Source organism: Sporothrix schenckii (genome assembly GCF_000961545.1).
Source record: "Sporothrix schenckii 1099-18 chromosome Unknown Cont43, whole genome shotgun sequence".
NCBI classification, from domain to species: Eukaryota; Fungi; Ascomycota; class Sordariomycetes; order Ophiostomatales; family Ophiostomataceae; genus Sporothrix; species Sporothrix schenckii.
The window spans coordinates 2,228,908-2,256,321 of record NW_015971144.1 but is presented as its reverse complement, the minus strand read 5'-3'; the positions used below and the strand labels follow the sequence as shown (position 1 = coordinate 2,256,321).

The following is a 27,414-nucleotide window of genomic DNA, read 5'->3' as shown; positions in this document are numbered from 1 at the left end:
TCGCTTTCTGGTATTTCTTTCCTGCTCTTCGTCACCTTCCTTATCACGGAACTTCATTCTCATTCTCCGTGTTTTTGTTCTCGTGCCGTGTTGCTACCTGTTTTATTATCTTCTCTTCTTCTCCCACAGCTTCCTTATTCCCTCTTTTGGATATCTCGAACTTTTGGAACTCGTTCCTGCCCTTCTTTATACATATCATCACTTGTTGCTCCTTCCTCGTTCATTGCACACAGTCTTCTGCTCTTTCCCTGCATCCTGCATCCTCATATACTCTTGCCCTCTTGCTCCTTCCTTTCTTCACTTGTATATCTATCCTTCTTACCACCTACGGAAAGAGCGACTGATCTCTCGACGAGCATCTTGCCTGCCCTCCGCCAATGTACAACATCCTTCCAGCATCTTTGTGATTCAATCCAGACAGCTCTTCCCAGCCAGACTCAAGACTGCCATCCACTCGTTATCGACACTCGAGACGTCATTTTTGCAACTTGACGACAACACCACACGCACTCTCAACACGACCCACCATCTTTTGGCCGACGCCGCGACACTTGTGTACTACAATACAACTATCACCAAATACGACCATCTACCGATTTTCGCTTCATCCAGTATACTTTAATAACTAAAAAACACAATCACACACGAGAACCTTTTTTAGTGAGTAGTTTTCCCCTGTTCGCCTAGAGACACAGATCCTTCGACGTTCCGTTCCCGCTCTAACAGCCGCCAGACAAAACACATTCACAATGGAATCCGTCATCGCCAACCCCATGGCCCCGGCTGCTTACTTCGTCTACACGCCTGAGCAGACCGACGCTCGCCGCCACGGTGCCTTCATCCCCCAGCAGCCGCAGCAGCAGCAGCAGCCGCAGGCTGCCTACTACTACATGATGCCTGCGACGCCCACATACTCGCGGCCGAACTCGTCTTCGTCGCAGCAGCCGCAGCCGGTGCTCATGTCGCAGCCACAGGCACCCAAGTCGTTCCCGCACGGCGCTGCTGCGCCTTTCCCGGCCGCTGCCTACATCGTCGGCAGCAACGCCCGTCGCTCGGTCGCTGGCCCCACCGGCAAGCCCACGATCATGCTGGAGACGGACTTTGATGTGGACGGCCACGGCTTGCGCCTGCCCTCCACACCGCCGCTGTCCTCGACTGCCTCGAGCGCCATTGGCAGCCCCAGTGCGTGCGACATGCTGGCCACGCCTCTGAACCCGATGTTCTCGGGCCTGGACAGCTTCGAGGCTGCCAAGGACACCGCCAACGCGGTCGACGTTGCTGCTGAGCAGTTCAACGCCGCTGCTTGGTCCAACTGCGCATCGCCGCCCTTCACACCTGGTACGTCATTGTGTATATGTATATGCGCACCTTTGCGGTGCATTTTTTGATGCATTGTGTTTGTTGGGCTTGCTTGTTTGGTATGCGCCGTGCTGTTTCCTGGCTCCGCCCAACAAGTGCGGCGGAACGAGGGAGCTGGCTGGCCTCACTGATAAGGCGATAAAGCGGGGTTCCTTTGAGCCTGGTCTGGGATTTTGGTGGCCCCAATTCTCTCCCTTGCTTCACCTTTTTGGCACCAAATCCCTTCTCCCTTATTTCAGTCAACACGTGAAGCTCACCGCATTCCTTTTGTTTTTTGAGAGGCATCATCAATGCTAACATTTGGCTTTTTTCTCTCTCCCTGCGTTAGTTTTCGTCCAAGGCCAGTCACAATCCGTCAAGGGCCTTGCGCCCACTAGCGGCCTTGCCACGCCCGCGGCGCTGACCAGCGACCTGCTGTCTGTCTCAGCTTGCCCGTCCCTGTCTCCCTCCCCATCGCCCTACGCTCGCTCTGTCGCGTCTGAGCAGGGCAACGACTTCTGCGACCCCCGCAACCTGACGGTCAGTGGCAGCGAGGGCAGCCTCTCGCCCACGTTCTCTGCCATCCAGACCTCGCTGAGCCCTGCTGCGGACGCCGAGGACGATTTCAACCTGAAGCAGGAGCACGCGCCGTCTTCTCCTCTGGCCGCCTCTCCTGCACCCGTTGCTGCTGACTTCATCCCGAGCAACCTGTCGGTTCTCGAGGAGTTCCCTGACCTTGAGTCGGAGGACGACTTCGTCAACACGCTGGTCAACCTGGGCACAGAGTTTTCCTCTGCCTCCAGCATTGCCTCGGCCGACCTGAGCCTGCGTTCGCGTGCCAGCTCGTCTGTCACTGCGCACTCTGAGATTGAGTTCTTCGATTCGTGGGAGAGCACCTCCTTCGATAGCTCCGAGTCGCACTCTAGCAAGCGCCAGCGGACTTCGTCCGGTAGCTTCCTCGCCATGTCCACTGTTCCCGAGTCGGACGCAGAGTCGGCTGCTGCCGCCTCTGACAACACCGAGGCTGCTGCCACGGAGGCGCACGAGCCCAAGGAAGCCGAAGCCCCCACCGGCGAGGCCGTCGCTGTTTCTGGCGAGTCGGCTACGCCGGAGGGGGAGGAGAGCACGGAGAGCGTCGCCGCCCCGGTCCCCACCAACCGCCGCGGCCGCAAGCAGTCGCTGACGGAGGACCCGTCCAAGATCTTCGCGTGCGACCTGTGCAACCGTCGTTTCCGTCGCCAGGAGCACCTGAAGCGCCACTACCGTTCGCTGCACACCCATGATAAGCCGTTCAACTGCCACGAGTGCGGTAAGAAGTTCTCTCGCTCTGACAACCTTGCCCAGCATGCGCGCACGCATGGCGCTGGTGCCATGGTCATGAACGTCTTTGACGAGGCAGACATGGTCGCTGCTGTTGCCGGCGGCTACATGCCGCACATGATGTACCCTGGCCACCCGGCGGCCATGGGCGGCGACGACTACTCTGGCATGGGCCGCGTGCTCTTCCAGGTCGCTTCGGAGATCCCGGGCAGCGCCAGCGAGCACTCTTCGGACGACAGCAGCGACGGCCAGAAGAAGAAGCGGAAGCGGACAGACTAAGCGTGTCTTAGCCCCCCAACCACGCGCGCTTCGTCATTTTCTGCACTTTTTCCGTTCTTTTTCTTTTGTTATTTTGTTGCCTACGACCAGAAGGCGCGCTGTTTGTTGTTCTTCCCCCCCAGCGCACCTTTTGTATGCCCCGACACGAATATCACGAAACACATTCTTCTTTCAGGCCTACCCCGCTACCTGTTTTACGCGGTTCGGCCCCCCTAGGGTTGTTGGCTCTGCGGTGTTTTCAGGCAATGGTTGTTTGCCCTGGCTTGCTTGCTTTTGTCTGCTTTTGCTTCGGCTATGCACAAAAAAAAGAAAAAAAAACAGGACATTACAGGGCACACAACACTATGGTCAGAAACATCTTCGCAGGAAACAGAAAAAAAAAGTCTTTTTATTCAACTTCGATTCTCCCTCACACTCTTCCACACATAACCTTTTTTAGCCTTCTTCAATGTACCACCACTTCCCCAACGTATCTTATTTTTATTTTCGCTTCTATTTGTCAAAGACTTTTCCATTTTCAAAGCTTGTTCCTCTCATTTTTTGAAATCCTACCTTGCTTGTCTTGTCTTTGTTTTCTTTTTTCGTCCTGTCGCTTTAGGTTGTTCTCGATTGTGTTTTTTAATTATTACATTTCTCCTTTTTCTGGCAACAGAAAAGAGAAAGCGTGTTTATTAGGATGACCGCTATTTGAAAAATTCGAGATGAGGAGTTCTGCTTGATGCCATTTTGTATCTCTATGCCCTGTATGTGTGCTGCCAGTGTACGACATGTGCGATTTGACAGCTGAATATCAATGGGGCAACAATTGTCGTAATTCATGACAAGCGAGCTCCAAGTGAGAGGACACCAGCGGTTAAGCGAAGGCGTTAAGTCGCGGTGGAGAGCAGATCAATATACCCATGTCATTTCTATTTGTTTTCTTTTGTTTCTTTTTTTCGTCTTGTCAACTGTCGCTTGGCTCGGTTTTGCTTTCTTCTTTTTTTTTCTGACAGCTCCCATCTGTTGATCTTTCCTACCGGCTCATTTTCTGCTTCAATGTCTCAAAGCCAAAACTGTTCGCCGGGATGTCTCCCGGTGGGATGCAAGTTTCGTAACGGCGAACATCTTTTCTCCTTTTGTTTTGGCCCCCCAACTTTACCTTTTATTGGGTTTTGTAGTACGTCTGTACTTTTCTTTCTTTTCTTTCTTTCTTTTCTTTTTTCATTCATCGGTCCTCTCATTCTCCCGACGCGATCTACAGGGTGTGCTGGTTCACAATATCGCTTGACGTCGCTTACCGGGGCTGAAGAGTAGCAGACGAAGAAAATAAGCTTCACAAACGACGCCAACAGAATCTTGTACCGAACATGCGTGCTCATTGTCTAGCATAGCCAGCTCGAATTCCAATTGCGCTTGCTCCCTCTTTCATCTTTCCGCTCAGTGCTTCCATGTTTGTTTCAGTCAATTACGATATATGGCCCTTGCAAGCCAAGTACGCCGTGGAAAAACAAATGGCCAACAAAGTCAACGTAGCTTAGGACAAGATTACAAAGAACGACTCAAGATTACCTGCCCCACACTTTCTAATGTACAGCAACGCTCGTTTGCTCTCACCGTTTCCCTCTCTGATGTACGACGTCTCCCCACGCCTTGGAAACTGCAATTGAAATTGCCCGCTCTTCTAGCGAGCTTCGATCGTCTTGCCTCTTGCTCTGCTTAGCCTAGGCGAATGGAGCCCTCATACCCGGTGCTCCGTAGACGAGAGAGAGGTGCATAATCTCGACTACTCGAGTACTCGACTACTCTCTTTTCGTGTTTTTCGTCCAGGGTGTGTGAAAATGTGGAGTGGACCCTGAAATGAGCAAAGGTACGAAGTACTAGACACGTGTATGGCCATTTGCAAAAGAAAGTGACAGTGGAAGTGAAAGTGGACAGAGCGTGTGTAGCTATTCAACTTGGACGTTGACAATGTCTTGACGATCCAACGGGCTTCTTTCCCTTTCTTTGTCTTTGCCATTTGCTTTTTCCTTGTCCTTTTCCTTCCCCTTGTCTTCTTGTCAGAGTCAATCTGCCCAAACCATTTCTTTTACAGAACAATTCTCTTCCAAGGAAAGGAACCGCACACGGGACAGCTTCCCCGGGCGCGCGGGTACGAGCGCGAATGGAGGATTGATAGACGGGGGAGGGGCGTGAATCTGTAGGCGTTGATGAGTGTGGGCTTAATGACAGGCTCATCTTAAATAAATGCAAGTAACAGCCGAGCCGGGACGGGAAGGGGAAAGAAAAGGAAAAAGCAAATCCCCAAAACAAAACAAAATTGACAGCGACTTACAAGGCAAAAGACGTCTCTTGCCGCTGGGAGACTTCCAATGGGCAGTCGGCGAGGGCAATGGCCAGAACAGTGCAATTTTCGACGCTCAGCTCTTTGCGCTGTCGTCTGGGACGAGCACGACTGTCCTTTTGTCATCTTGCCTGGAGCTCTGGGCCTTGCCTGGTCTGGTCTTGTCGTGTGGGCCCTCGGCCGCTGGCTTGTTCCTCCCGCTTCCGCCGCGCATCCGCAAATGGGTGGCTCTTTGGTTTTGGCCTACCGGGCCTTCTTTTGACGACTGCCCACACTCTACGGCACAATTAGTCTGTAGTTCTTTCTAGAAACAACAGAACTCTTGCAATATGAATATAAGGTGCAAAAGTAATATACTCCGGATCCAAGTATGAATAGCAATTTACCCAATATTACGGCGTATGTCGGCCAGATACGCAATAATGGAATCGGACTATTAATTCCGCACATAGAGTCTATTGGATTGCAAAGTCTCTCGGCTGGATGACCGAGCCGTGGCAAAATGGGATGATTGAGGCGCACTGTAAGAACGAAGCCTAGAGCAACAGAAAGACACAGCGGCCTGACCAGCGGCTGTACCTGCATAAATATTCTGCAAGGTACGGAATACACGCGTAGTCGTGATTTGGGTGGCATGCCGTGCTGACAACACTGCACGCCAGATGGGGTCATCTGCAGACGGGCGACTGTACTCTGTCATAAGCAGGCCTATTCTGCAGTCGCTCGCTTGCATCTGTAGGACAGAGAGGCGACAGCAATGGTGACTCGACGCGGCTCTGGCGGACCAGACTACTACGAAAACTGTCGAGCAAACGAAGAAAGGAAACAGTAGTGAGGTCCGAGGACCGTCTTGTCGTCTTTTCCTCACCGCCACGCTAGAAAAGGGACCACTACATCAAAGACGCTCCAAGACACACTCAAAGACACGCCCAAGGACACCTCTTGTTACGCTCCCGTCAGTCCTCGACCAAGGCCAATAGTGTCCTCTGATCTTTGTGCGAGGGTGTGATGCTGTACGCCATGTCCAAGCTTCGTGCTCCGTGCTTCGTGTAGCCCATGAATGTCTATTTTTGCCTCCACCGCCATTTCGGAGGACCGCATCGTCCTGTGTCGTCGTATGCTGCCATATGGCTGTCCTACGGCGTCTATTATCGTCCCATGCCGTGCCTCCAAGTGGCCCTTCCACCGTGGCAACGGCCAACTGCGTCCTGTTCCACAAACACACGTCGGCTAGGCAGTCTCTTTGTCTCGTCCATTGTCAACCCCCGTCCTGTGTCTCGATACGCAGCTACATCCGTAGACTAGGCAAAAACATAACATAAGAAACAAAAATAAGTTCGGCAGACGTGTGGACGGAATAATGCATATATCAACATCGCGCAATGGGACGAAGACGAGAACGAAAAGCTCTGGCGTTCTAAACACTGCAAAAGCATGCCCGACCGTGCCTTTTCAAATATCGTCTCGGCCATCTCTCGTCGAGGCTTTGCGTCACCCGTCGACACCACCCTACCCGCAGTAAGTGTTAAGCATCTCACCTGCCCGCATCCGAACCGACAAGGCTTTTTCTTGCTCTCCCTCTTTGACCCTCGTGCCTTGTACACTGCCAGAAAGGCGGTTGAACAAATGGTCATCGTGTTGCCATTTCGAGTGATCTGTGCGTTCGGCGGCGTGAAGATCGTGATGATGTGTTGTCGTCATTGTGTGCCGTTGCAGTATGCCGAGACGGACACTTTCTTTTAAGCCTGAACTTGCCTTTTACAGCGACTGGGTAACTGCACCAACAGCCCAATGGCGGGATTATGCACTAGCAAATTAGCGCCAAAGAAGGCGGCAGCAAGCGCAAGGCCAGCCTCACACCAACAGTTGTTCTTGGGCCAACGGCCTTGCGAAAAAAAAAAGCGACGGAAAATTGACGATATCAAAGTCGATAGAAATTGGCTTGACTGCGGCGCAGTGTGCCCAACAGACAATCACACGTCACACATTGACGAACGAGAAAGGAAGGCACGTTGGGAGGGGAAGAAAAGCCCAAACAAATTAGGAAAGAGACTCAAAGGCAAAGGGAAAGAGCAAACAACCGAGATTGAACAGCCCAAGGGGGGAAGAACCACCCGAGGTGTGCATCGGAAAAACAGGCAAGAACACGATCACACGATTACACGAGACGGCAGGTGCGCCAGGCTGACCCCCTGACTTGGTAGGGGCGTGTGGTTCACACACACTGCCAACCGCCAACTGCCAACCGCCCATCACCACCGCCATGGCCCTCAACGTCATTGCGCTCATCTCGGGCGGCAAGGACAGCTTTTTCAGCCTGCTGCATTGCATGGCCCACGGCCACCGCGTCGTGGCCCTGGCGAATCTGCACCCGCCGCACACGGAGGACCATGCTGGCGGTAGCAGCAGAAATGGAAATGCAAACGGCGACGCCGACGCCGACGCCGACGAAGAAGATCTCAACAGCTTCATGTACCAGACCGTCGGCCACCGGGTTCTGCCGCTGTACGCCGCCGCCACCGGCCTACCGCTCTACCGTCAGCCCATCCTCGGCCGTGCCGTCCAGTCGGGGCGGGAGTACCACCCTAACGGCGGCGAAGACGAAGACGAAACAGAGTCCATGACGCGGCTGCTCTGCCGGGTGCTCGCCGACCTCCCCGAGGCCAATGCCGTCTGCGCGGGCGCCCTGCTGAGCACCTACCAGCGCACACGCGTCGAGTCGGTCGCCGTGCGCCTGGGACTGGCGTCGCTGGCCTATCTGTGGCAGTATCCCCTCCTCCCGGCCGTTTCGTCCTCGGCGGACGACGCGCTTTCGGCCACGTCGGCCGCCGCGACCGACTACCTCGACGACCTGGCTGTCGCCGGGTTCGATGCCCGCATTGTCAAGGTCGCCAGCGGCGGCCTCGACGACTCGTTGCTGTGGACCAACGTGGCCAGCGCGGCCGGTCGGGCGCGGCTGCAGCGGGCCTTGCAGCGCCTGGGCCTGGCCGACGACGGACCCGGCAGCATGCTGGGCGAGGGCGGCGAGTACGAGACGCTTGTCGTGGACGGGCCGCGGGCGCTGTTCCGACAGGGGTCGCTTTCTGTGGCGGACGCCGACCGGCGCGTGGTCCACGAAGGCGGCGGGACGTCCTGGCTGCAGATTCGGACGGCGACGGTGGAGCCGAAAGAGGAGCCAACTGGGCCGACAAACGAGCCAGAGGCCAGCCTGGTCAACGTGCGGCAGCCGGGATTGCTGGACGCACGGTTTGCCGCTGTTCTGGCACGGTTGGGGACAGGGAGAGAGACAGAGACAAAGACAGGGACAGGGACCGAAACCGCCTCCGATGCTGCGCAAACAATGGCTGCAGCCCTCTCCCTGGCCGACGAGACGACGTTCGCTCTCTCTCCAAGCACAGTGACCTCTGCCGTCACGACCTTGGCTGTTGTCCCTGACCTCGCCTCCATCCCTCCCTCGCCCTCGATGGCCGACGCCACGCGGTCCATTGTCGTTCAGGTCCGCCAGCATCTCCGCCACCTCCCAAGCCACCTGTCGCCCACCCACAGTGTCATCCGCGCACTGGTTGTCCTCCGGCGCATGGCCGACTTTCCAGCCTTCAACGCCGTCTATGGCACCCTGTTCACCGGCGCGCCCAACCCGCCGTCTCGCGTCACCATTGCCTGCGGCACGGCGCTGCCCACCGACGTCGACGTCGCCGTCTTTTTGTCCGTCTTGGACGACGCGGCCCAGATTGACGCGGCCCGCCGCCAGGGCCTCCACGTGCAGTCGCGCTCGTACTGGGCGCCGGCCAACATTGGCCCCTACAGCCAGGCCGTGTCGGTGCTGGCCCACGCCGACGGCAACGACGGCAACGACGGCAACGACGCCCGCGGCCCGCGCGTGGTCTCCATCGCGGGCCAGATCCCGCTGGTGCCGGCCACCATGGACCTGCCCAACCAGGCCGTGGAGGCGGCGGCGCACGCAGGGCTTGCTTGCATGCCAAACGCGCCTTCGCCCTGGCCCGCCTCGTTCGCCTTCCAGGCCACGCTTGCGCTGCAGCATCTGTGGCGCATCGGCATCGACCAGGACGTGCAGTGGTGGGGGAGCACCGTGGCCTACGTGCCGCGGCAGACAGACGGGCATGCGGAGCCTTCGTTGTCGAACAAAGCTCGGCTGGTGGCCCGCGCCTGGCAGACCGCACATGAATGGCGGCCAACAAGCGAGGACGATGCAGACGAGGAGGAGGAGGACAGCGTCGATGGCCCCGACTTGTGGGACCGCGCGTTTGACGCCCGGTATGCCAGGTATGGCGCGGGTGGTGGTGGCGGCAGCAGCAGCGACAAGAACACACCACAGCTGCCAGACTGGCGCGTGCTCGACGGCCGTCCTCTGCAACCTGCACGTGCTGTGCCACCCGTCTTCTTGGCCGAGGTGCACGAGCTGCCGCGGGCGGCGCCGGTTGAGTGGCACGCACAGGCCGGTTTTGGTCACCTTCACGCCGGTGGCGGCGACAGCAGCAACAGCAGCATCCAGCTCCGGACGTGGGCGGGAACGGACGGTGCGGCCAACAAGACATGGACGCACCAGACGATCCTCAAGACGCTACCGCCGCGGAATGGCGACACCGACGAGGACAGTGGCAGCGAGGACGACAACAAGGTTTGCCGCCCGGCGGCAGCACCACGAAGCAGCCGCGTTGTCGTGCAGAGGACAACAGCGTGGGCCTGTCCAGCAGACAAACCATCAACAAAAGTGGTCTTGCCAGACGCCGTTCTGGCCGACAACGTCGACGTGGTCTATGCCGACAGGAACCTCTGCCAGATCTCCAAGGCGCACACGTCCACGTCGCCCATCGTGCCATGTGCCTCGCTATGGAACGCCCGTGGCGAACGTCTAGCCGCTGTCGTCGTGCAGACAGTCTACGGAGAGGCGTAACGTTTAGTTATCTCGTCATCGTGCATGCGTGAAATGGAAAACATACGTTTTACTTTCATCAACGAGGCAAGTCCTTGCAAAACCAATCCTGATTCGTGTTTTCTCGTGTTTCCCCACAATGTTGCCTTCCCAAACATTCAATTATACACCGCATCCAAAGTATACATAAACCAAACGAGACGGTTCCGTTTCACGTTCGTTTCCACACCCATCTGCTTCTCCGCGCCCGCTACAGCAACGGCCCACTATGGCAGAATCTGCATCTCCTCGACGCGGTCCTTGGCATACTCATCCTTGTAGGTGTCCCAGAGGCGCTGCAGCTCGTCGCAGTACAGACCGTGCAGGCGGTCGACTTCGGCCGGGTCGAGCGTGTCGCTGGCGGCCTTGGTCACGGGGATGGGCCGGCCGACCACAATGTTGAGCGGGTGCCGGTACGGCATCAGGCCGTAGTCGTAGTTGAAGATGCCGCGGCCGCGCATAAAGGGCAGCGTAAACTTCCAGACCTTGAGCACGTGCATCTGGAAGCGGTGCAGCAGCGGGTGGTCGTCGCCCTGCAGCTGCGTGTACAGGTCGACCTCGCCGAAGCCCAGCACGGGCACCAGGTCGGCGCCCGTCGCCATGGCCACCTTGATGAAGCCCGCGCGGCCGTGCAGGACGAGGCGCAGCGTGCCGGGGTTCGCCTGCAGCGACTCGCGGGCGCCGCCAATGACAATGGTGACGGCGCGGCCCTGGCCGTGGCCGTCGGGCCCGCCGCGGCTCAGGAGGTTGATGATGGACTCGCGGGCGACGGAGCACATGCCGGCCATCAGCAGGTACTCGCGGTAAAAGGGAATGTTGAAGTTGGAGTCGAGCGTCAGCAGCGCGTTGGTGATGCCTGGGTACTTGTCGCGGAAGCCGAGGGCGTTGGTGCCAAAGGCCACCCAGGCGCCGTGCGAGATGATGCCGTGCGGGTGGTAGCCGAAAATGTACTTGCGGTCGGCCGGCAGGTCGGCCGTCTTGTGCAGCTGGGCCGGGAAGTAGTCGGCGAACCAGGTCCAGATGGGCAGGCTGCGGAACCGCTCCGAGCGCCAGCGCAGGCGGCCGTTGGTGGACGCGCTGGAGACGACAATCATGAGGAAGTAGGGGACGATGAGGGGCCAGGCCAGCGGCACGGCGCAGCAGAAGAAGAAGAGCGGGATGGCCATCATGAGGCACGAGCAGTGGATGAGCACGGCCAGCGTCTGCTTGCGGCGCCGCAGCGGCACCCGCAGCGGCGCAAAGCGGATGCCTTTGTGTGCCTCTTGCGTTGGCGGTGCTGCGGGCGTTGTGCCGTTTGTGGTGCCATTTGTGGTGCCATTTGTGGTGCCGTTCGCAGTCCGCTGGCGCGGCTGCTGCTGGTCGGACGGCATGTGCCCGGTCGGCGTCTCCGCGTCGCTGGGCTCGCTGTCGGGCTCGTCGCTCGTCTTGGGGTTGCGGCTCGGCCGTGCTCGGTTCCGCTGCCGCACACCGTTTACACCGTCGACGCGGTTGTTATTGTTGCTTCTGTTGGGCGGCTCGTAGTCGAGGGTTACGGCAGGCATTGCGTCCGTGTCCGTCGTCGGGAGGGCCAGTCTGGACAAGAGTTGTCAGCATCGCTGCGTCCACCAACAGCCAGCTGTGTCCTGGAGGGCACAATACCTGTCTCTCCGTCTATCACAGGGATACAGCAAAGCCGATGTCCCAATCAGACAGCTGTTTCTGACGCAGGGCTATGAAAAGCGTTGCTCCCAAGTCGTCGCTAGGTGAGGGAGAATGTAGTAATGGTTCGTTGAGCGATGCCAAATCCCTTGACAGCTGTCGTGTCGCAAGGAGAGATGCGCTGATGTTCGCTGAAGTAAATCGCCCGTCCCAAAGACAACGGCTGAACGTATCCAATAGTCAAACAGCCAAGAACAGACACGCCTCCCTTTTTTGTGTATATGGATGCTGCGGCGTGCTTGCCTCGGGCGTCAGATTTTGGTTTCGCTTTCGTGCGTCGTTCCTTCTCCCTGTACTCGCCCCCTCTTGCTCGGCGCGGAAAGACGACGTCCAGCGGCTTTGCACATGCTTGATGACGTTGTCAGTTTCGTTTGTGGCTGGGGAAGGCGCTAGGCGGCACGCTGCAGGGTTGCCTTGGCAAAGGTCATAAAGTCACGTGAAAACGATAGGCTGTTCCAACCGCCCACGAAAACCGAATCTCACAGCACGCACTTTGTCTTTCCAGTCTACTTGTGGCTTTTGTACATCTTTCATGTAGATTCATGTCCCCCGACATTTGCTCCGTTTTATGAGTGTATTTTATAGATTGTGAGCGAGTATACAAACAAGATCATACATTGGCACGTAAGAAGGAGAAAAAGAGAGTCGATCCCTTGAAAACGGTCTGCAGCGGAGACGTGCGTCGACCGGCAGAGTCCAAAGTAAACACAGGGGAAAGTGACGTGAATCAATGCAGCAGAAAGGGAAGACAGAAGGATGGGAGAGAGAAGAAGAAAGATTGGGGTGGGAAAAGGGCATCGGTCACGAAAAGGCAGATTACAACAAAGAGATTGGCAACAAACAAGTAAGCGAGTGAGGACCAAAAAAGTCAAAAAAGGGCAAACAGCCACACAAAATAAACAAAAGTGTGAAAACTTGTTTCACAGAAATAAGCACCGTCCATCAGAACTGAAAAAGGAGGACCCCCGGTTCTCGCGTCCCTTTGTCCCTTCACTATGTATCATGTTTCCCTGATTTCCTCCATGTACACATGTCCTTTTTGGCTTGCCCTCCCGCGCTTACGAGCTGCCAGAGGCCTTAAAGACAATCTTGGCCGCGCCGCCCGACTGCAGAGCCGTGGTGCAGCCGTTGGAGCCGCCGTAGTAGGAGCCGCCCTTGATGTAGCAGGGGGCGGTGATGTCGCCGGTGATCTCAATGTCAAAGTTGAGCTGGGCCGTCGAGGTGGGCGTGTTGGGGAAGATGGACAGGTAGGTGATGCCGTTGACGTCGGTGCCGGCGCCAATGTTGACGGGGGCCCAGTTGCCGGCCGAGTTGGGGTAGTCGGGGCTGTTCCAGACGCAGGCCTGCTCGACACTCACGCCGGCGTTGTTGACGTAGAACTGGCCGCTGGTGTACTTGCCCTGCCACTGGTAGGCGACCTTGGCGTTGAGGTTGGTCAGGGTGTAGGTGTTGCCGGGCTCCGTGACCAGGGGGATGTTCATCATCTCGTTGCCGGGGTAGTTGGTGCCGCAGACGCAGGCCACGTCCGAGAGCTCGTTGACGACGCTGATGCCGCCGAGGCCGTCCATGCACAGCGTGTTGAAGTTGTCGTTGGTCAGCTCCAGGAAGCCGTTGGCATTGCACCAGAGGCCGCCAATGGACTGGCCGGTGGCGCCCTGCGACGTGGTGGGCCACTGCGTCTTGGTCTGGCCGGCCGCGCAGGCGTACGAGCAGAAGGACCCCGGAACACAGCCGCCGCTGATGGGCTCGACAATGTCGGAGATCAGGGTGCCGGGCGTCCAGGAGCCCGTGGTCTGGATGGAGGCCCAGCCGTCGAGGCCGATCCAGTCGAGCGCGACCGCGCCGTAGTCGGAGGGGAAGTGCGAGCAAGGGATCTTGCCGCTGGGGAACTCGGAGGTCGAGCCAGAGCCGGCGGCGGTGACGTTGCTGTTGCTGGCCGGCGCAGCCGACGAGGTCGACGAGGTGGACGTGGACGACGAGGTGGTCGACGTGGACGTCGAGGTCGAGGACGAGGTGGTCGAGGTCGAGGTGGACGACGACGTCGACGACGACGTGGTCTTGGTGCTCGAGGCCTTGCTCTCAAAGAACTCAGCGGCCTGCTTGGTGGGCTTGGGCTTGGGGGGGGCCTTGGGCGTGGACGTGCCGACCACCACGCACTCGCCGTTCTGGATGCAGGCCTTGGCCTCGGCGGCGTTGACGGCCTCGCCGTCCGAGTAGACGTACTTGGTCTCGACGGGGTCGACGACGGTGGCGACGGCGGCGGCGCGCTTCTCGACTTGGGCGGGGACCTCGACAGCGGCCTCACGCTTCTCGACGTTCATGGCGCGGTGGCGGTGCATGTGCTGGTGACGCTGGTGGGCCATGTCGGCGGAGGCGCCGGCCACGAGCGCAGCCGTGACGGCAATCTGGACGAAACCTTTCATGGTGACAAGTGTACGGCGATTGGTTGGTGTTTGGCTACAGCGTGTGTTAGTATACTCAGACGAGATGGTTGTGATGATGCGCCGTATTCAAACGGCTTGGCGTAGATCGATCTGGTGATGTGCGCAATGTGCTTCTGCGATCAACACAACATGAAATAGCAAGGATTGAATTGAAAGTCGTTTCCGAAGCCGTTGAGGTAATGTCGCCGTGATTTTCGAACAATTCTGTGCAATACGCAAGCCGTACAAATTCAATAAGCCGCTTTTGTCGATATCAATGCCGATGGTGATTGTTTTGATCCTCTTTGTTTCGATCACTGTTTTGTTTCGATTGTATCGTCGTTTGCGTTTGTCACACTCAATCGATTACGCTGATTTCATTCTTTGTCGTGAAGCCGTTTGTCGTTTGTCGTCTGGTGTTTTGTTCACTTTCGTCGAATGTCTTTGTTTATCCCGTCGTGATTTCGCCGTCTTCTCACATTGCATGTATTCAACCCACCTTCTGATTACTCGTGCGAGTCGGCGGTTCAGGTCCGATGTTGTTCGTTTGGCTTCACTCTGACGGTCGATAAAACAACTTCCAAAAGGAGCGTGATAGAGGAACAAGATCCTCAGTTGGATGGAGAAGCGAGCGTAGGGGTGACCGAATGTCGACCGTGATGCTGTGTTTGCAGAAACGAGAAAGCAAAAAGGGAGAAAAGGAGAGGAAAGAAAGAAGGGCAAGAGAAGAGAGAAACGAGCGAAAGAGGTAAGACGAAAAGGGAGAGGCACCAAAAAGGGAGTGGGCGGTCTAGGAATGGGCAAAAGGTAATTAATCTGTAGTGTAGTGGGAGAGGAGCCACCAAATGAAGAGCATCGGTTGGGGGGGGGGTTCGACGATTGAAAGTCAGTCCACGCCTACTGATACAGAAATAAAATACAGGCTACGACGGAGAGGCACAAGCAAGATACGGACACAAAGCAAGCACGAAAAGGCACAAACAGAAGCCCGTAAAATCACTAACGACGGCGAGCGCAGGTCGCAATAACTGTGATTGAAGGGCCTGAGGGCCTGTGACCGACGCCGTCGTCCAATGATCGCCCTTGATGGTCGGGTCTTGGCGAAATTGCATTCCCCATTGAAGGACCAAACAAGTGGAAATGAACTGGAAAGAAGCAGTTGAAAAAGTCTGAAGAGAACAGGAAAAAGAGGGCAGACCAAGAAACGGTGTGGCAAGTGGGAGTGGACCAGGGGTCTGTACTCCGTAATCTTGGTGGTCTCTTTCTGGTCTGAACTGAATGGGGGAGCAGCCCCCCTTGTACAATGTATCGCCAACACGGCGGTTGGTGGAGAGACGACAGGGGTGTATTGGCAGTGGGTGAGAGTGAGAAATTGCGAGAGACTGTGAGCGTGAGCGTGTGAGAGGCGACGATGACGAAGCTGGAGGTCGATTGTCTAACGGGAAGACAAGACTTGCATCGTACGTGACGAACGACCGCACACGAGTCAGGAAAAGACCCTTTGTGCCTTTCTGGCTTTTTCCAGTCCGTCCCTTTGCCTTCGCGTTCCACTTCCACTTTGCCCTTGTTTTGCTGGCCGGTCTGTCCCTTCATACCACCAAGACGCGACTGGAATGCACCTCTCACAGGGCGGTCGAGGGGCAGTCTTTCAACGAGACGTCATCGGTCTCGACAGTCGACAGTATTCCGGAAGATGTACGAATTAACTTACGTCGTGCTGTAAGTGTATTTCCGTACATGTACGAAATACTTCGTATGTCGTTTGTGTACCGTTCGAAGCCAGAATCAAAAGAGGGCCGCCGTGAGAAGCCAAGACAACCTAGCGGGCGAACAGGCCACGGAACATGCCCACAATGATGGACGATGCACCGCCGCTTGACTGGACTGGCTGGGGCGCGGCCGTTTCAGAAACAAGGAAACACGAATGAAAGGGGACGCAATCGACATGCAGTTTGTTTGTGCACAAGCAGGAAATCCTCCGATGGCCCCTTTTCTGTTGACCCCTGCGCCTGGGCTGGTCGGTCGGTCCTTCCTTGTCCTCTCCATTGCTCCCTTTCCTCTTTCCTCTTTCCTCCCTTATTCCAGCGCTTTGCAAGCAAGAGCGCGCCTGCCCTCCCACACCATCCCAAGTCGAGCCCCTTGGGCCGTTCCCTTGTTGTTTGTCCCTGGCTCCTGCCCCACCATTTCGTCGATATTTCACTTCTGATTGGTCGATCGTCCCCTGTTCCTGAACTTGACCTGATTTGGCCATTGCGCCAGTCCAGGTTTAGATTAGCCCCGCCGCACCCTGATTTGGGCTCTTGCCTGGAATAGGGATCGCCCCAATGATCTGCTCCGCTTTGGATTTTATGGCCAACATTTCGTTCTGCGCTTTTTGACCTCTCCTCCCTCCTCTCTCACGCTCTCTTTCTTTCTCCGACGGCCTGTGCACGACCACGGCTCACTTGATCTTGGCTGGTGAAATCTGGTGGGCCACTTTATGCAGACACTCGGCGTTCGTTCCAGCCAGACCCCAATGTCCCTCGTTCTTCCTTAACTCCAGCGACATTGGTGGAGTCGAAGACGAATGGAAAGAAAAGAAAATAAAAAAACCCGAGAAAACATGCAGCCAACCTCGCGAGGCTGAAGTGACCGCTCCAGGAACACGACGGTCACGAGAATACGATGCATGTCGCACGGAGCAAGTGCATTTTGATATATCGCCATGCGGACATGAATTGGCGTCCAACATCGTATCCCAGTTTTTCATTTCATGTCACATCAAACGCAGGACAAAGGTACAAAGTACGGGGTACTTGTATATTCCATTCGAACACACGACGCACGATGTATCCCATACACTTGACTTCTTGACTTGTCCAATTTATCCAGAAAATGGCCCGGGCAAGTCACAATATCCCGTCTTCGATCGAAGGCTCCTCGAGACCTAGACTACGAAGTACGGCAATCGACTTTGTCTCCGTGGATCCACTGGCACAAAGAAAGAGTGTGGATGCTGTCGGCGTGGCGGTCCACCTGGAGGCTGTTGTCGGGTCTTGTTGTTGCTTTGATTTTGTTTTCTTTCTTTTCTTTCTTCGTTTTTTTTTCTTCTTTTCTTTTTTGCTACTTCCTCTACATTCATCCCGTCCATTAATCACGCATAGGCGCTAATGAAGACGACGACAACAGAGAGAGAAAGAGAGTAAAAGAGCATGCATACACAATCCGGGTCAAAGTACGCATCTGTTAAATAGGACCATCAAAGTAAGATGTTGCAATTTACACAGCAGCGGGCACAAATTGCTGCATGGCCAACGACGTTCAAGGTAGAGTGCGCCAGTTGATTCTCGTTTCTAGCAACTCGCATCCCGAGTGGCAGAGGCGACCGGGTGAAATTCGGCGACCAGAGGTTTTTGAAAGAGACCCTGGAATTTTTAGCCCTCTCTTACGGCATATCTTGTATTTTGCCATGGAAAAGTAACCATTCGACGACTGGCAGCACCGTTTTTGCCGGCTCGACCCGGTTGGATCCAGGAACAAAAGACGCCGTCGATATCGTAAAACCACAATGGTCCAAAGAACAAAGAGCGAGAACAAAGAAACCACACAATACCCAACGACGGACCTGAAACCGTTGATTTTTTTTCTTTGGTTAAGGAGACGATTGACAAGCTGCGGGATAAAAAGAAGCTCGTGACTTTTCCTGGTTGTTTCTTTCTTTGTATCCCATCTATTCGTCCCTTCTTTTCCATCCCATCACTTCACATCGTCATAACTTCTACGTCGTAGGACGGCGTTGAAACACTATGGCGCACAGGATTTAAAGCCCATTGCATACAAAAAAGAATAAATGGACTTTCAAACACCTAGTAGCGAAAGCATTTCTACCATCTGTTGCTCTCTCCATGAGTATCGTCTCCTAGCCTCTGCATGTTTTCCTCGTGGTTTGACCTGGCCACATGGTCACGACCGTTGCTGCGATCCACATGGACAATAGACCGACGCTTTTAACCACGCCGGCGGTATTGGCTTGGCGGAACGAACAAACAAAGAAACAAAAGAAGCACAAGAAGCCGTTGAAAAGGTTTCAAAGCCAAAAGCGACGATATGTTTGACGATGAAAAATTATCTCGTTAGCGAGGTGAAAACGTGAGGCTTTTTCTTCCATTTTCCCCCCGTTTGTGTCTATATTTTCACTCATCTCTTTGTCCATTGGCTCCGGTCCGAGTTTTCGGTTTTCGGGTTTCGCGTTTTCCATGGTTTGCCGAAGGAACCTGCTTGTGGCAAACCAGAAGACACACACGAAAGAAAACGATGACGGGTGTTTGCGTCTCGTGATCTACCGTGGAGTCGATATTTCCATTGCCATCGAGCAGACATACAGCGGCAGAGTTGTTCTCCTCCTCATCCCTCGCGATGGCATTCCCGCCAAGTGGAAGTGAAAGTAAATGGTCAGGGATCATGAATTTTGTGAACGGCCATCTAGGGAGTTTGTAAATTTGGCCACATGGCCCCTGTTGTCTGATGACATGCGCGTTGCACCGGCAGTGTCCAAAAATTCGATGCAAACATATCGTTGCATCGTCGTGACAACTGTCGTGCCCGTAAATATTTGAATATCATCGGTTGCGAGCCGGCATGGATGTAGCAGGGCCCAGGAATCCTGCCGTGCACGCTGGACATGAACGCAACCAGCGTCCCAAGCACTGCAGAGTGCATACACTTCGACATGCCACCCAAATAACATCACAAACGTCGATGCCCGTGCACGACAAGTTACTGGCGGACAGGGAAGCTCCCAAAACATGCTCTACGCGAACAAACCACCTGCGTTTGAATGCCACTGCGATTCCAGTACGTTAAAAAATAGCTCCTTGAGGACAAGGAGAGTGTATGGTCTAACAAGGCGATGATGGTGTGGCCGTGGATGATATCATGAACAGCCTCGAGGCGTCCTTTGTCGACAGAAACAAGTGACAAATTCAATTACCAACGCAATCCAGCGTACAAAATGATAGAGGCAGACTGTAAAAGGACTACCAATCCCTCGGTACAGCGTGGCCGTGGTGTGGGCGGTCTGCGTGATTGGAATGTGGTTGGGCGTGCGGCTTGGCGCGTGATGTTTGAGATTGTCGATGCGGAAAAGAGCTGCAGACTGTAAACAATACAAACACGACAAAAGGGAACGACGAGCAGAGTCTGTGGTCTGTCCATGTACCATGAACTTTGAATCGCATCGCGAACCCGCAAGAATGCACGATCTGGCGGTCGATCTCGATAAAACATGCCGAAATGGCAACAAACGGCCGCATACCGAAGTAGCCATGTCGATGAACGTTGTGTGTTCGCTTCTTCGTCCTTGTAGGGCCAGTTTCGAGGGATTCAATAAGTACAATCACTGCCTATTTGTATTGTTTACAAACCACGGGCGCGTGGTTCATGAGATTGGGTAGGGCGACGGGTAAGGCACATTGAGATGTTGTGTTTGTCCACAGCCTCGTCAAGGTGATACAGATGGTTTTGGCTGATATTTATTATTGATTTATGATTGATTTTTGTCGAAAAAGAAAGCAGCAGGCGGCAAGCAAATCGAGTATGATGTGTTCACGAAACAAAGTGGTGATGTTCCTATTTGAAATTTAACAAAATATCCTTCTGAGGCATCATTCGCTACAGCCTTGCCAAACAGCACACCGTCATTCCAGATACAGCCAACGGGTTCCTCGACTAGGCGCCCACCGTGATGCAGACGTGCAACTTTCATATCAGACCGCAATATCATATAATCCCTTTGCATCATCTATATGCCGCGGCAGGTAGACGTTGGGCCTTGACAAGGCGTCCTGCATCGCGAAAACAAGCGAAGCACCTAGGCTTGTTTGGAAACGCTCAAACCAATAGAGGTCGGAAACAAGTCGAATAAGCCATAAACCATATGTCCAAAGTAGACGCAGCGAATATGTAAAGTCCATTTTCAAGAATTTTGATATCGGTACTTGGACACGAACGACCACCACTACTCTGACTTTGCCCACGGCCGCACATCCTGTTATTCACCACCATACGTAAGAAGACTGTTCTTAAGCTCTTCACGTAGGCTGCGTCTATGGCTGCCAAAAGGAAACAAACGTCTGCAGGCATGGGTGGCTGCATGGCGTTTCTGTGGTGTACGAAGCAATTTCGACGGATGTGCAGTTCCATTGGCAGCTGCCTGTTACATGCGTCGCGACCAGTGGAGCTTGCCATTGTATGGGAGCTCAAGCAAGCCAAGGGGTAGCTGAAAAATGGCCAAAATTTAATACATATATGCCGAAGAAAACCAAAATCTCCGCAAGATGTTGGTAGGATAGGGAGTATCGCTTATGCATATGCACCCTCTTGTGGGTAAGTTTTTGCCAGCGGCATATGCTGGTGGCTTCTGTGTGTCGTATCGCCATTCCCATCGGACGAGATGTCACGCACACCTCGCCATGTCGGCCTGGTACCAGTGAGGTCGGAGGACAACAAGTCTCCGCTCCATGTCGCGTCGTTGGTAGCTCGCTGGCAGCGTGTCTTTCTGGTCTGTGTTTGCGTTATTCGTTCTGCATCGCGCTTCTGCAACACAGCCACAGTCTGGCGGGCCTAGATCCTCTCGGCTGCTTCCCCCTTCGGCAGGCACCGCGTGGGTGAATTACCCCTTTTCTCTACATAAGTCTGGCGGCGTGTCTCTTTTGGTTTGTTGATTTGTTGATTGTTGATTTCGTTGCCTTGATTTTTAGCCTCGGCCATTGAATGACTCCTTTACTGTGTTCTATTTTCAGTCTTTTCATTTTGATATTGACCTAGGCTTCCTCATTACATCGTAATTTTGCTTTTGTATTCACTTTACCATAAAAACCAAACCGGGTAAGCGTTTACAGCTACAATAGATCGTATATGCTGGCAAGCCGCGATTCCAGGAGGTAAGAATGGTCTGGCCATCATGTGAGTTGTGAATTATAAACCTGTTGATGAACAACGTCAACAACCTTCTCACAGGTCTGTCGACGGAGAAGCACTGGCACAACACGAAAATGGGCACTGTATGGAGACAGGAGGATAACGGAGTTGACGGAGGGAAGAGGGCTCCGTCTTGGCCTCCTGTGGCCCACTTTGGTCTCCTCATTTTCGTTCCTGACTAGAGTCAAGACGACTCGACTCGACACGACCTCTCCCAGATCTTGACACAGACATGACGCGTCTGGACACATGTGAGGTTGCAGGAGCTCGTCTGCCCAAGCTTCGCTTGCCAAAATTAACTGATGCCCGGCATTGCTCGTCCTGGCTCTTGCATGCAATCTTTCCCGAGTTGGGGTGTATGTACGCTTGTAATAACACCTCCGTACACCCCTAAACAGCGCACAGATCCTCTCTTGTTCTTAAAATACATTTTGAAATTCCCCGTGCTCCAGACTACGGCGTACCTACGACCTACATGCGCCATCCCTCCCTTGCACAGTTCACCTCGCAGAAATACGTATGAAATAAAACGTGCTGCGTATGGAATACATGAAACCTGTCCAGGCTGCCCCGACTGCCCCGATTGTCCCGGCTGCTCACCACCAGTCAGCACAACCCAATACTCTCACAGCCTGCCCCTGTCCATCTTGACCTGCAATAAACTTTAGCCTCTCGTGGCTTGACAGACCAAGTCGTCACTGCAAGCACAAATTTCGTACAAATACGGAATCCTGGCGTAGTCCAATGGCAAACGTCCCAGCCGTCCGAAATATGCGGCTGCCTCTCAATTTACGTATCTCCCATCCCCACTCTCAGCTGTCACTGCCAGAGCCTCCCACTTGCAGCCACAAGCTCCGATGTTGTGTTGGCTGAAAGCGGGTCTGCCGGCTAGGCTTTCGTAGCTTTCTGCGTCTGCACGGTAATTACGGAGTATTGGCTCTCTTGATTCATGGATTCCTCGTCGCTCATCATGTCCTATTGTGATGGAGATGTACTCCATATCTGACAAGTCACAATCAGGAGTACGTAAGATATGTTACCATTAGGGACAAGAGCCTTGTGCCAAACAAGTAATACGGCCTATCTGACTGTGATATGTCTCCCCTAGAACGAAATACTCTCTCCACACCACCATGCGACCTCCGCTCTCCTCGTATCCTGCGCAAAGTCCTCAGCCCAACAGAGCCCAGCTAGCCAGCGTCTGGGATAGCCCGCCTCTCTCTTCGTCCTTGCCGTTGGCTGTCCACGGGGTAATGAACCACTGCGAGTCCTGCTCTTCAGCTGACGTCGCGACACGCAAATTCACCCAAAAGGAATACGGACACCACCTTGTTTCTTTGTGAAGGAACCGAGCGCGACCCAACATGATGTCCAATTGCAGCGCTGGGACAAGGAGATACAAGCAAGTAAGATGCAAGAAGCGGCCTGCAGGTAGCACAACCCAACAAATGCAAAGCCAAGAAGTCACCGACGCAACAAAACAGATAACGCGCCACATGCGAGACAGCCACCTTGAAGGCAATCATACACATAGGACACACTCTCCCAATGGCCCGTAGCACGGACATACACGACTGTGGCGGCCCTTTTCCTACTTTGTATTTTGTCGTCTCGGTTGGTGTTGTGCTGCTTTCTGTCTTGTGTCGTGTGCTCGAGGTCTTTTCTGTGATAGTCCCTGACATCTGCGTAGAAAGTCTCTGTTGTCGTAGTTGTAAGATTAACTGCCGGCGCACTCGGTTTTGGGCGCCCTCGTGGCTTAGGCACCTCCGTCCCTCATTACCCACTGCGACCTAGTTGATGCCGCTACAGTTTAGTGGATGAAAGCGCCCCGTTGTGGCTGTCTTCCCCAAGGCGTCCCACCAAATGCGCCCACACAGTAGTCCTACACACTCCGAACGGCCCGCTAAATGGACCTTTTCACCTATCAGCTCTCCACTGTCCCGTATCCGCTCTCGCGCTGTAGGAAGCCACTTAGAGCAGAGGACCCGCTACTTCCCTTTGGTGCTCACCAGCCTCACCTGGCCAAGCATTCTGGCTGCTCAGAACGCCCAGTCGCCGTCGCTCTTTCCTCACCTCGTACGCAGAAATGCATCGTACATACCTCCCCTGTTCGCGTGGTCAGGGAAGGAGCAGCCCAGCAAACAAGTCTTTCACGCACCGGACGGCAATTGCTTTTTCTATTTCCGTCGTGACACGCAATGCGCTTTCCTGTCTTTTTGCCATTTTGCCCGTTTTTCCATCGTGCCTTCGTTTCGCTTTCATTGCTGTCAACAAAACAACGGTCGCCACCAGCACTCCTTCCCTCTCTGGTCCTTCAGCCTCTGGCAGTACGAAATATTGATTCGCCCTATTACCTAATCCTTCCTAGTTTAGCCGTTTCCCATTTCCATTTTCCCACTGTCCAACGTCCGTCGCCCTTGCCTTTCTCCATTCTCCAGCCGCCCGGCCCCAAGTCTCCATTCCCTGCTCTCTTTTCTCTCTTTCCTCTTTTTCCCCAAACCAAAATCAACCCAGAGCTGTCGCCACGTTTCTCCAGCCACACATCCCGACTCCTCTTTTTTTCTCACGCTGCTGGCCTCCAAAAAGCCCTGTTTACAACCGATTGCTCCTCTGCTTTTCGATTGCCTTCCACCCCCCTCCTTCGAAATCGATGATGCTCTTGGAAGGCTGTTGTTGAGCGAGTGTCGCCGACGTCCCTCTTTTTCGGAGCAGCAAGAAATTGAGAGACAAAACGGGAACAGAAACAGGAGAACCCTCCCAGCCAGAAAACAAAAAGAAAAAAAACAGACGGAAGAAAAGGACAATTGCAGAGACAATTGCCAGCGGTTCCGATGCTCCCAGAGAATCGACGCGTTCCTTGTTGAGAGGGAACACCTTGTTGATTTTGAGTTGAGATACGCGATTCTGTCGATTCTGTCGATTCTGTCGAGTCAGTGTTTTGGCTGCCATCGATTTTCCTTTTTTATTTCACGTCTTCCTTTTCACGCCGTCTATTCGGCTTGGTTTGGTGTCGATTGACGGCTGTTGATTGATGCTCGTCGATTGTCGAGTATTGATTTGTCGCCTCGTAAAACAACGACCACATCCACATCTACCACAACATCAACATTGATTCCATCCCCCTCGCGATCAACGCCACGTATCGACTACACTCTTTCCTCCCCGTCGTTTCAATGGCGGCAGTCGAGAAACCCGCCGACTCCGTCGAGGCGGCGTCCAGCCAAGCCCTCGTGCCCGAGTCCGATCGCATGACAGCCGCTGCTGCCGATTCCACAGCACCTGCAATCGAGACCTCCCCATCACAAACAGCACACACTGCCGTCGCAGCAGTAACCGACGCCGAGACAGCCGATGCCGCCGCAGCCGCCGTCGCTGCAGCTGCATCTGCCGCCGCCGCCGCCGCTGCCGCGCGGTCAGCAACAAAGCGACTGCGATCGCCGTCGTCTGCCGCCGTCGATGACATACCCCAGGACGACGCCAATCGGCATCAGAACCACGACCACAGCCTGCTCGAAGACCCCCAACTTTCACCACGCAAACTGGCGCGTCTTGCCAGCGGCTCGCGCTTCGACGACCACGGCGCAGCAGTCGATGGCGTTGAAGCCGTCGATGGCGTAGATCCCCAACCCGGCACTGCCGGCACTGCTGGCACTGCCGACCACATCGCCAACCACAATGCCGCACAGACAGCGCTCTCTGTGCTGCGCGGTGCCCAAGCCCTCATGACCCAGCGCGTGCGCGAGGCCGCCGAAGCCGCGGCAGCTGCGACACGAAGCGCGGCACATACGGGCGCGGACACGGGCGCGGCGGCAGCGGCGGCCGCCGAGATGGATGGGAACGACACAGACGAGACGACAGCCCAGCAGTCAACACCACCGCACGACCCGCAACAAGCGCCCGGCGCCGGTGATGCTGCAGCTGCTACTGCCCTGGCCGAGGCGGCTGCCAACCAGCTTGCCGCCTCAAAAGCTGCCAGCGTTGCAGTAGCGGCGGCCGCTGCCGCCGCCGCTGCAGCTACCGCTTCGTCTGGAGCGCCGCCAGCCAACACGGTCCCAGCGACGGACCACATGGAACTTGATCCGGCGATTGCACGGGAAGAAGAGCAGCATCAGCAACGACTTCAACAGCTGCAGCAAGGTCCAACTTCACCACGATTCTACCCCGGCCCCACTGCTGCGTCCACTGCTGCCCAACCGACACCGGCCTCGGCCACCGCACCGGCTCCGTCGAACCTCATCATTCCCGAGCTGGCCCCCAAGTCGCCCACCTCCAAGCGCCACAAGTGCCCCTACTGTGACACCGAGTTCACCCGCCATCATAACTTGAAGAGCCACCTGCTCACCCACAGCCAGGAGAAGCCCTACGTCTGCCAGGGCTGCGACATGCGCTTCCGCCGCCTCCACGATCTCAAGCGCCACTCCAAGCTGCACACGGGCGAAAAGCCCCACATCTGCCCTCGCTGCGACCGCAAGTTTGCCCGCGGCGACGCCCTGGCCCGCCACAGCAAAGGCGCTGGCGGTTGTGCGGGCCGCCGCTCGAGCTCCAACACCTTTGGTGCCTTGGGTGGCGCCGACGACAGCTTTGAGGGCAACGCGAGCCTCATGGACACGACGGCCGGGGGCGACGACTCGGTCATGTCTGGTATCGAGTACGACAGCAGCACGGCAGCTGGTGCTGCCGCTGGCGAGGAAGAGCGCCGCCGCCTGAGCTTGCCGGGCATCAAGACAGACCATGCGCGCGGCACGCCCGGCGGCCCAGACTCCTTTGGCGGCGGCGCCCAACAGCACGCGCGCACCTACCCGCCCGTGTCCCAACAGCCGCACCAGCCGCACCAGCAGCACCAGCAGCCGAGGTCGTCGGGCAGCCTCTACCCGCCCAGCGTCGACCGCACCGGTACCGCCAGCTCCGCCACGGCCACCACCGTGTCCGGTAGCGCCCACACGCCCAACACCAGCATCTCCTCGTCGTCCATGGTGCTGCCCCTCAGCGCGGGCAGCAACGCCGCACATGCGGCCGGCCTCTTCTCACAGCACGGCATCGCGGAGAGCCCGAAGCCGCTGAGCCCCGCCGTCGGCAATCACGTCCTGCTGCGGCCCGCCTCCAACAGCAACGGCTCGCCCGCCCACAATGCCAACTTTTTCTCGTCCGAGCAGGGCATGTGGGCGTATGTCCAGACGCTCGAGGACAAGCTCAAGGCGCAGGACGAGCGGATGCGCCGCCAGGATGAAAAGGTGGCCCGGCTCGAGTCGGACAACCGGGCCTACGAGGCACAAGTTGCCGCGCTCAAACGGGCGCTGGCCGGGGCCCCCGCGGCAGCACCCGTTGAAGCGCCCGCCGCGGAAGCGCCCGTATCTGATGCACCAGTGTCCGTGGAAACGGTCGCTGCTGCTGCGGCGGCCATTGCTGCCGCCGGGGCCAAGGCGCTGTCGCCCGCCGTGGCGCCCGAGACGGAAGTGTCTCGGGCTGCACACGAGCAGCCTCCAGAGCAGCCTCAAGAGCAGCCTCAAGAGCAGCCACAGGAGCAGCCACAGGAGCAGCCACAGGAGCAGCCACAGGAGCAGCCACAGGAGCAGCACCCTCTGGTGGAGCACATCGAGCAACAGTTGGAGCAGCGCGTGGGCCAAGAGCTTGAGGCTGCGAGTGCGCAGTGATGACGCCGAGGCGTCGCTGGATCTGCCACGTTTTGCATTTTCATATTTTCACATGATGTTTTAAAAAAACCTTTACGGGGTAATTTGTGTTTTTGCTTGCGGCGTTTGTCTATTCCATTATTTTGTTTGTTGTTATCTACCGGGCGGCGCTGGCCATATGTTTTGTTTTTTATCTGCAACCCCGTTTCCGACTGGACTGCCACATCTCGATGCCATCAACGCCACCTGACGCATCCACAACTCAAAAACTACGACTCGCCATTGTCACGGCACTCTTGCTTTTACGGAAACCTATGGGAACCTCGTCTCCACCCCGAAACGGAGTATTTGGAGGACAGGGCGGGGAACAGGCGGCGACCTGTCTCCCTCGATTTCATCATAATACAGACTCACGGACCTTACTACACGGAGGAACTGGAGGACAACATTCAAAAGGGGTGATGGATGAAGATGAACAAGACGAGAGGGGGACAGAGCGAGAGAAGGGTGCAAAAG

General features: G+C 55.6%; 7 protein-coding genes across 7 annotated transcripts; 3 read left to right on the top strand and 4 right to left on the bottom strand.

Annotated features, from left to right (window-relative positions):
- Positions 1-749: 749 nt before the first annotated feature.
- Positions 750-2,937, top strand: SPSK_02296 (uncharacterized protein; the record flags this gene model as incomplete). Its single annotated transcript, XM_016729168.1, has 2 exons — positions 750-1,338; positions 1,688-2,937. The coding sequence occupies 2 exons, from the start codon at positions 750-752 to the stop codon at positions 2,935-2,937; spliced, it is 1,839 nt and encodes a 612-aa protein (XP_016589464.1).
- Positions 2,938-7,520: 4,583 nt separating this feature from the next.
- On the top strand, positions 7,521-10,172 carry SPSK_02236 (ATP binding protein L-PSP endoribonuclease family protein; the record flags this gene model as incomplete). The annotated part of the gene is made up of 1 exon (XM_016729109.1): positions 7,521-10,172. The coding sequence occupies one exon, from the start codon at positions 7,521-7,523 to the stop codon at positions 10,170-10,172; it is 2,652 nt and encodes an 883-aa protein (XP_016589463.1).
- Positions 10,173-10,417: 245 nt separating this feature from the next.
- On the bottom strand, positions 10,418-11,731 carry SPSK_02540 (2-acylglycerol O-acyltransferase 2; the record flags this gene model as incomplete). The annotated part of the gene is made up of 1 exon (XM_016729409.1): positions 10,418-11,731. The coding sequence occupies one exon, from the start codon at positions 11,729-11,731 to the stop codon at positions 10,418-10,420; it is 1,314 nt and encodes a 437-aa protein (XP_016589462.1).
- A 1,215-nt stretch (positions 11,732-12,946) lies between these two features.
- Positions 12,947-14,311, bottom strand: SPSK_02520 (SUN domain protein (Uth1); the record flags this gene model as incomplete). The annotated part of the gene is made up of 1 exon (XM_016729389.1): positions 12,947-14,311. The coding sequence occupies one exon, from the start codon at positions 14,309-14,311 to the stop codon at positions 12,947-12,949; it is 1,365 nt and encodes a 454-aa protein (XP_016589461.1).
- Positions 14,312-16,130: 1,819 nt separating this feature from the next.
- SPSK_10480 (uncharacterized protein) lies at positions 16,131-16,562 on the bottom strand (the record flags this gene model as incomplete). The annotated part of the gene is made up of 1 exon (XM_016736874.1): positions 16,131-16,562. One exon carries the CDS (start codon positions 16,560-16,562, stop codon positions 16,131-16,133), a length of 432 nt encoding a protein of 143 aa, XP_016589460.1.
- Positions 16,563-18,483: 1,921 nt separating this feature from the next.
- SPSK_10488 (uncharacterized protein) lies at positions 18,484-18,753 on the bottom strand (the record flags this gene model as incomplete). Its single annotated transcript, XM_016736882.1, has 1 exon — positions 18,484-18,753. The coding sequence occupies one exon, from the start codon at positions 18,751-18,753 to the stop codon at positions 18,484-18,486; it is 270 nt and encodes an 89-aa protein (XP_016589459.1).
- Positions 18,754-24,441: 5,688 nt separating this feature from the next.
- Positions 24,442-26,919, top strand: SPSK_02252 (uncharacterized protein; the record flags this gene model as incomplete). The annotated part of the gene is made up of 1 exon (XM_016729125.1): positions 24,442-26,919. One exon carries the CDS (start codon positions 24,442-24,444, stop codon positions 26,917-26,919), a length of 2,478 nt encoding a protein of 825 aa, XP_016589458.1.
- Positions 26,920-27,414: the final 495 nt, after the last annotated feature.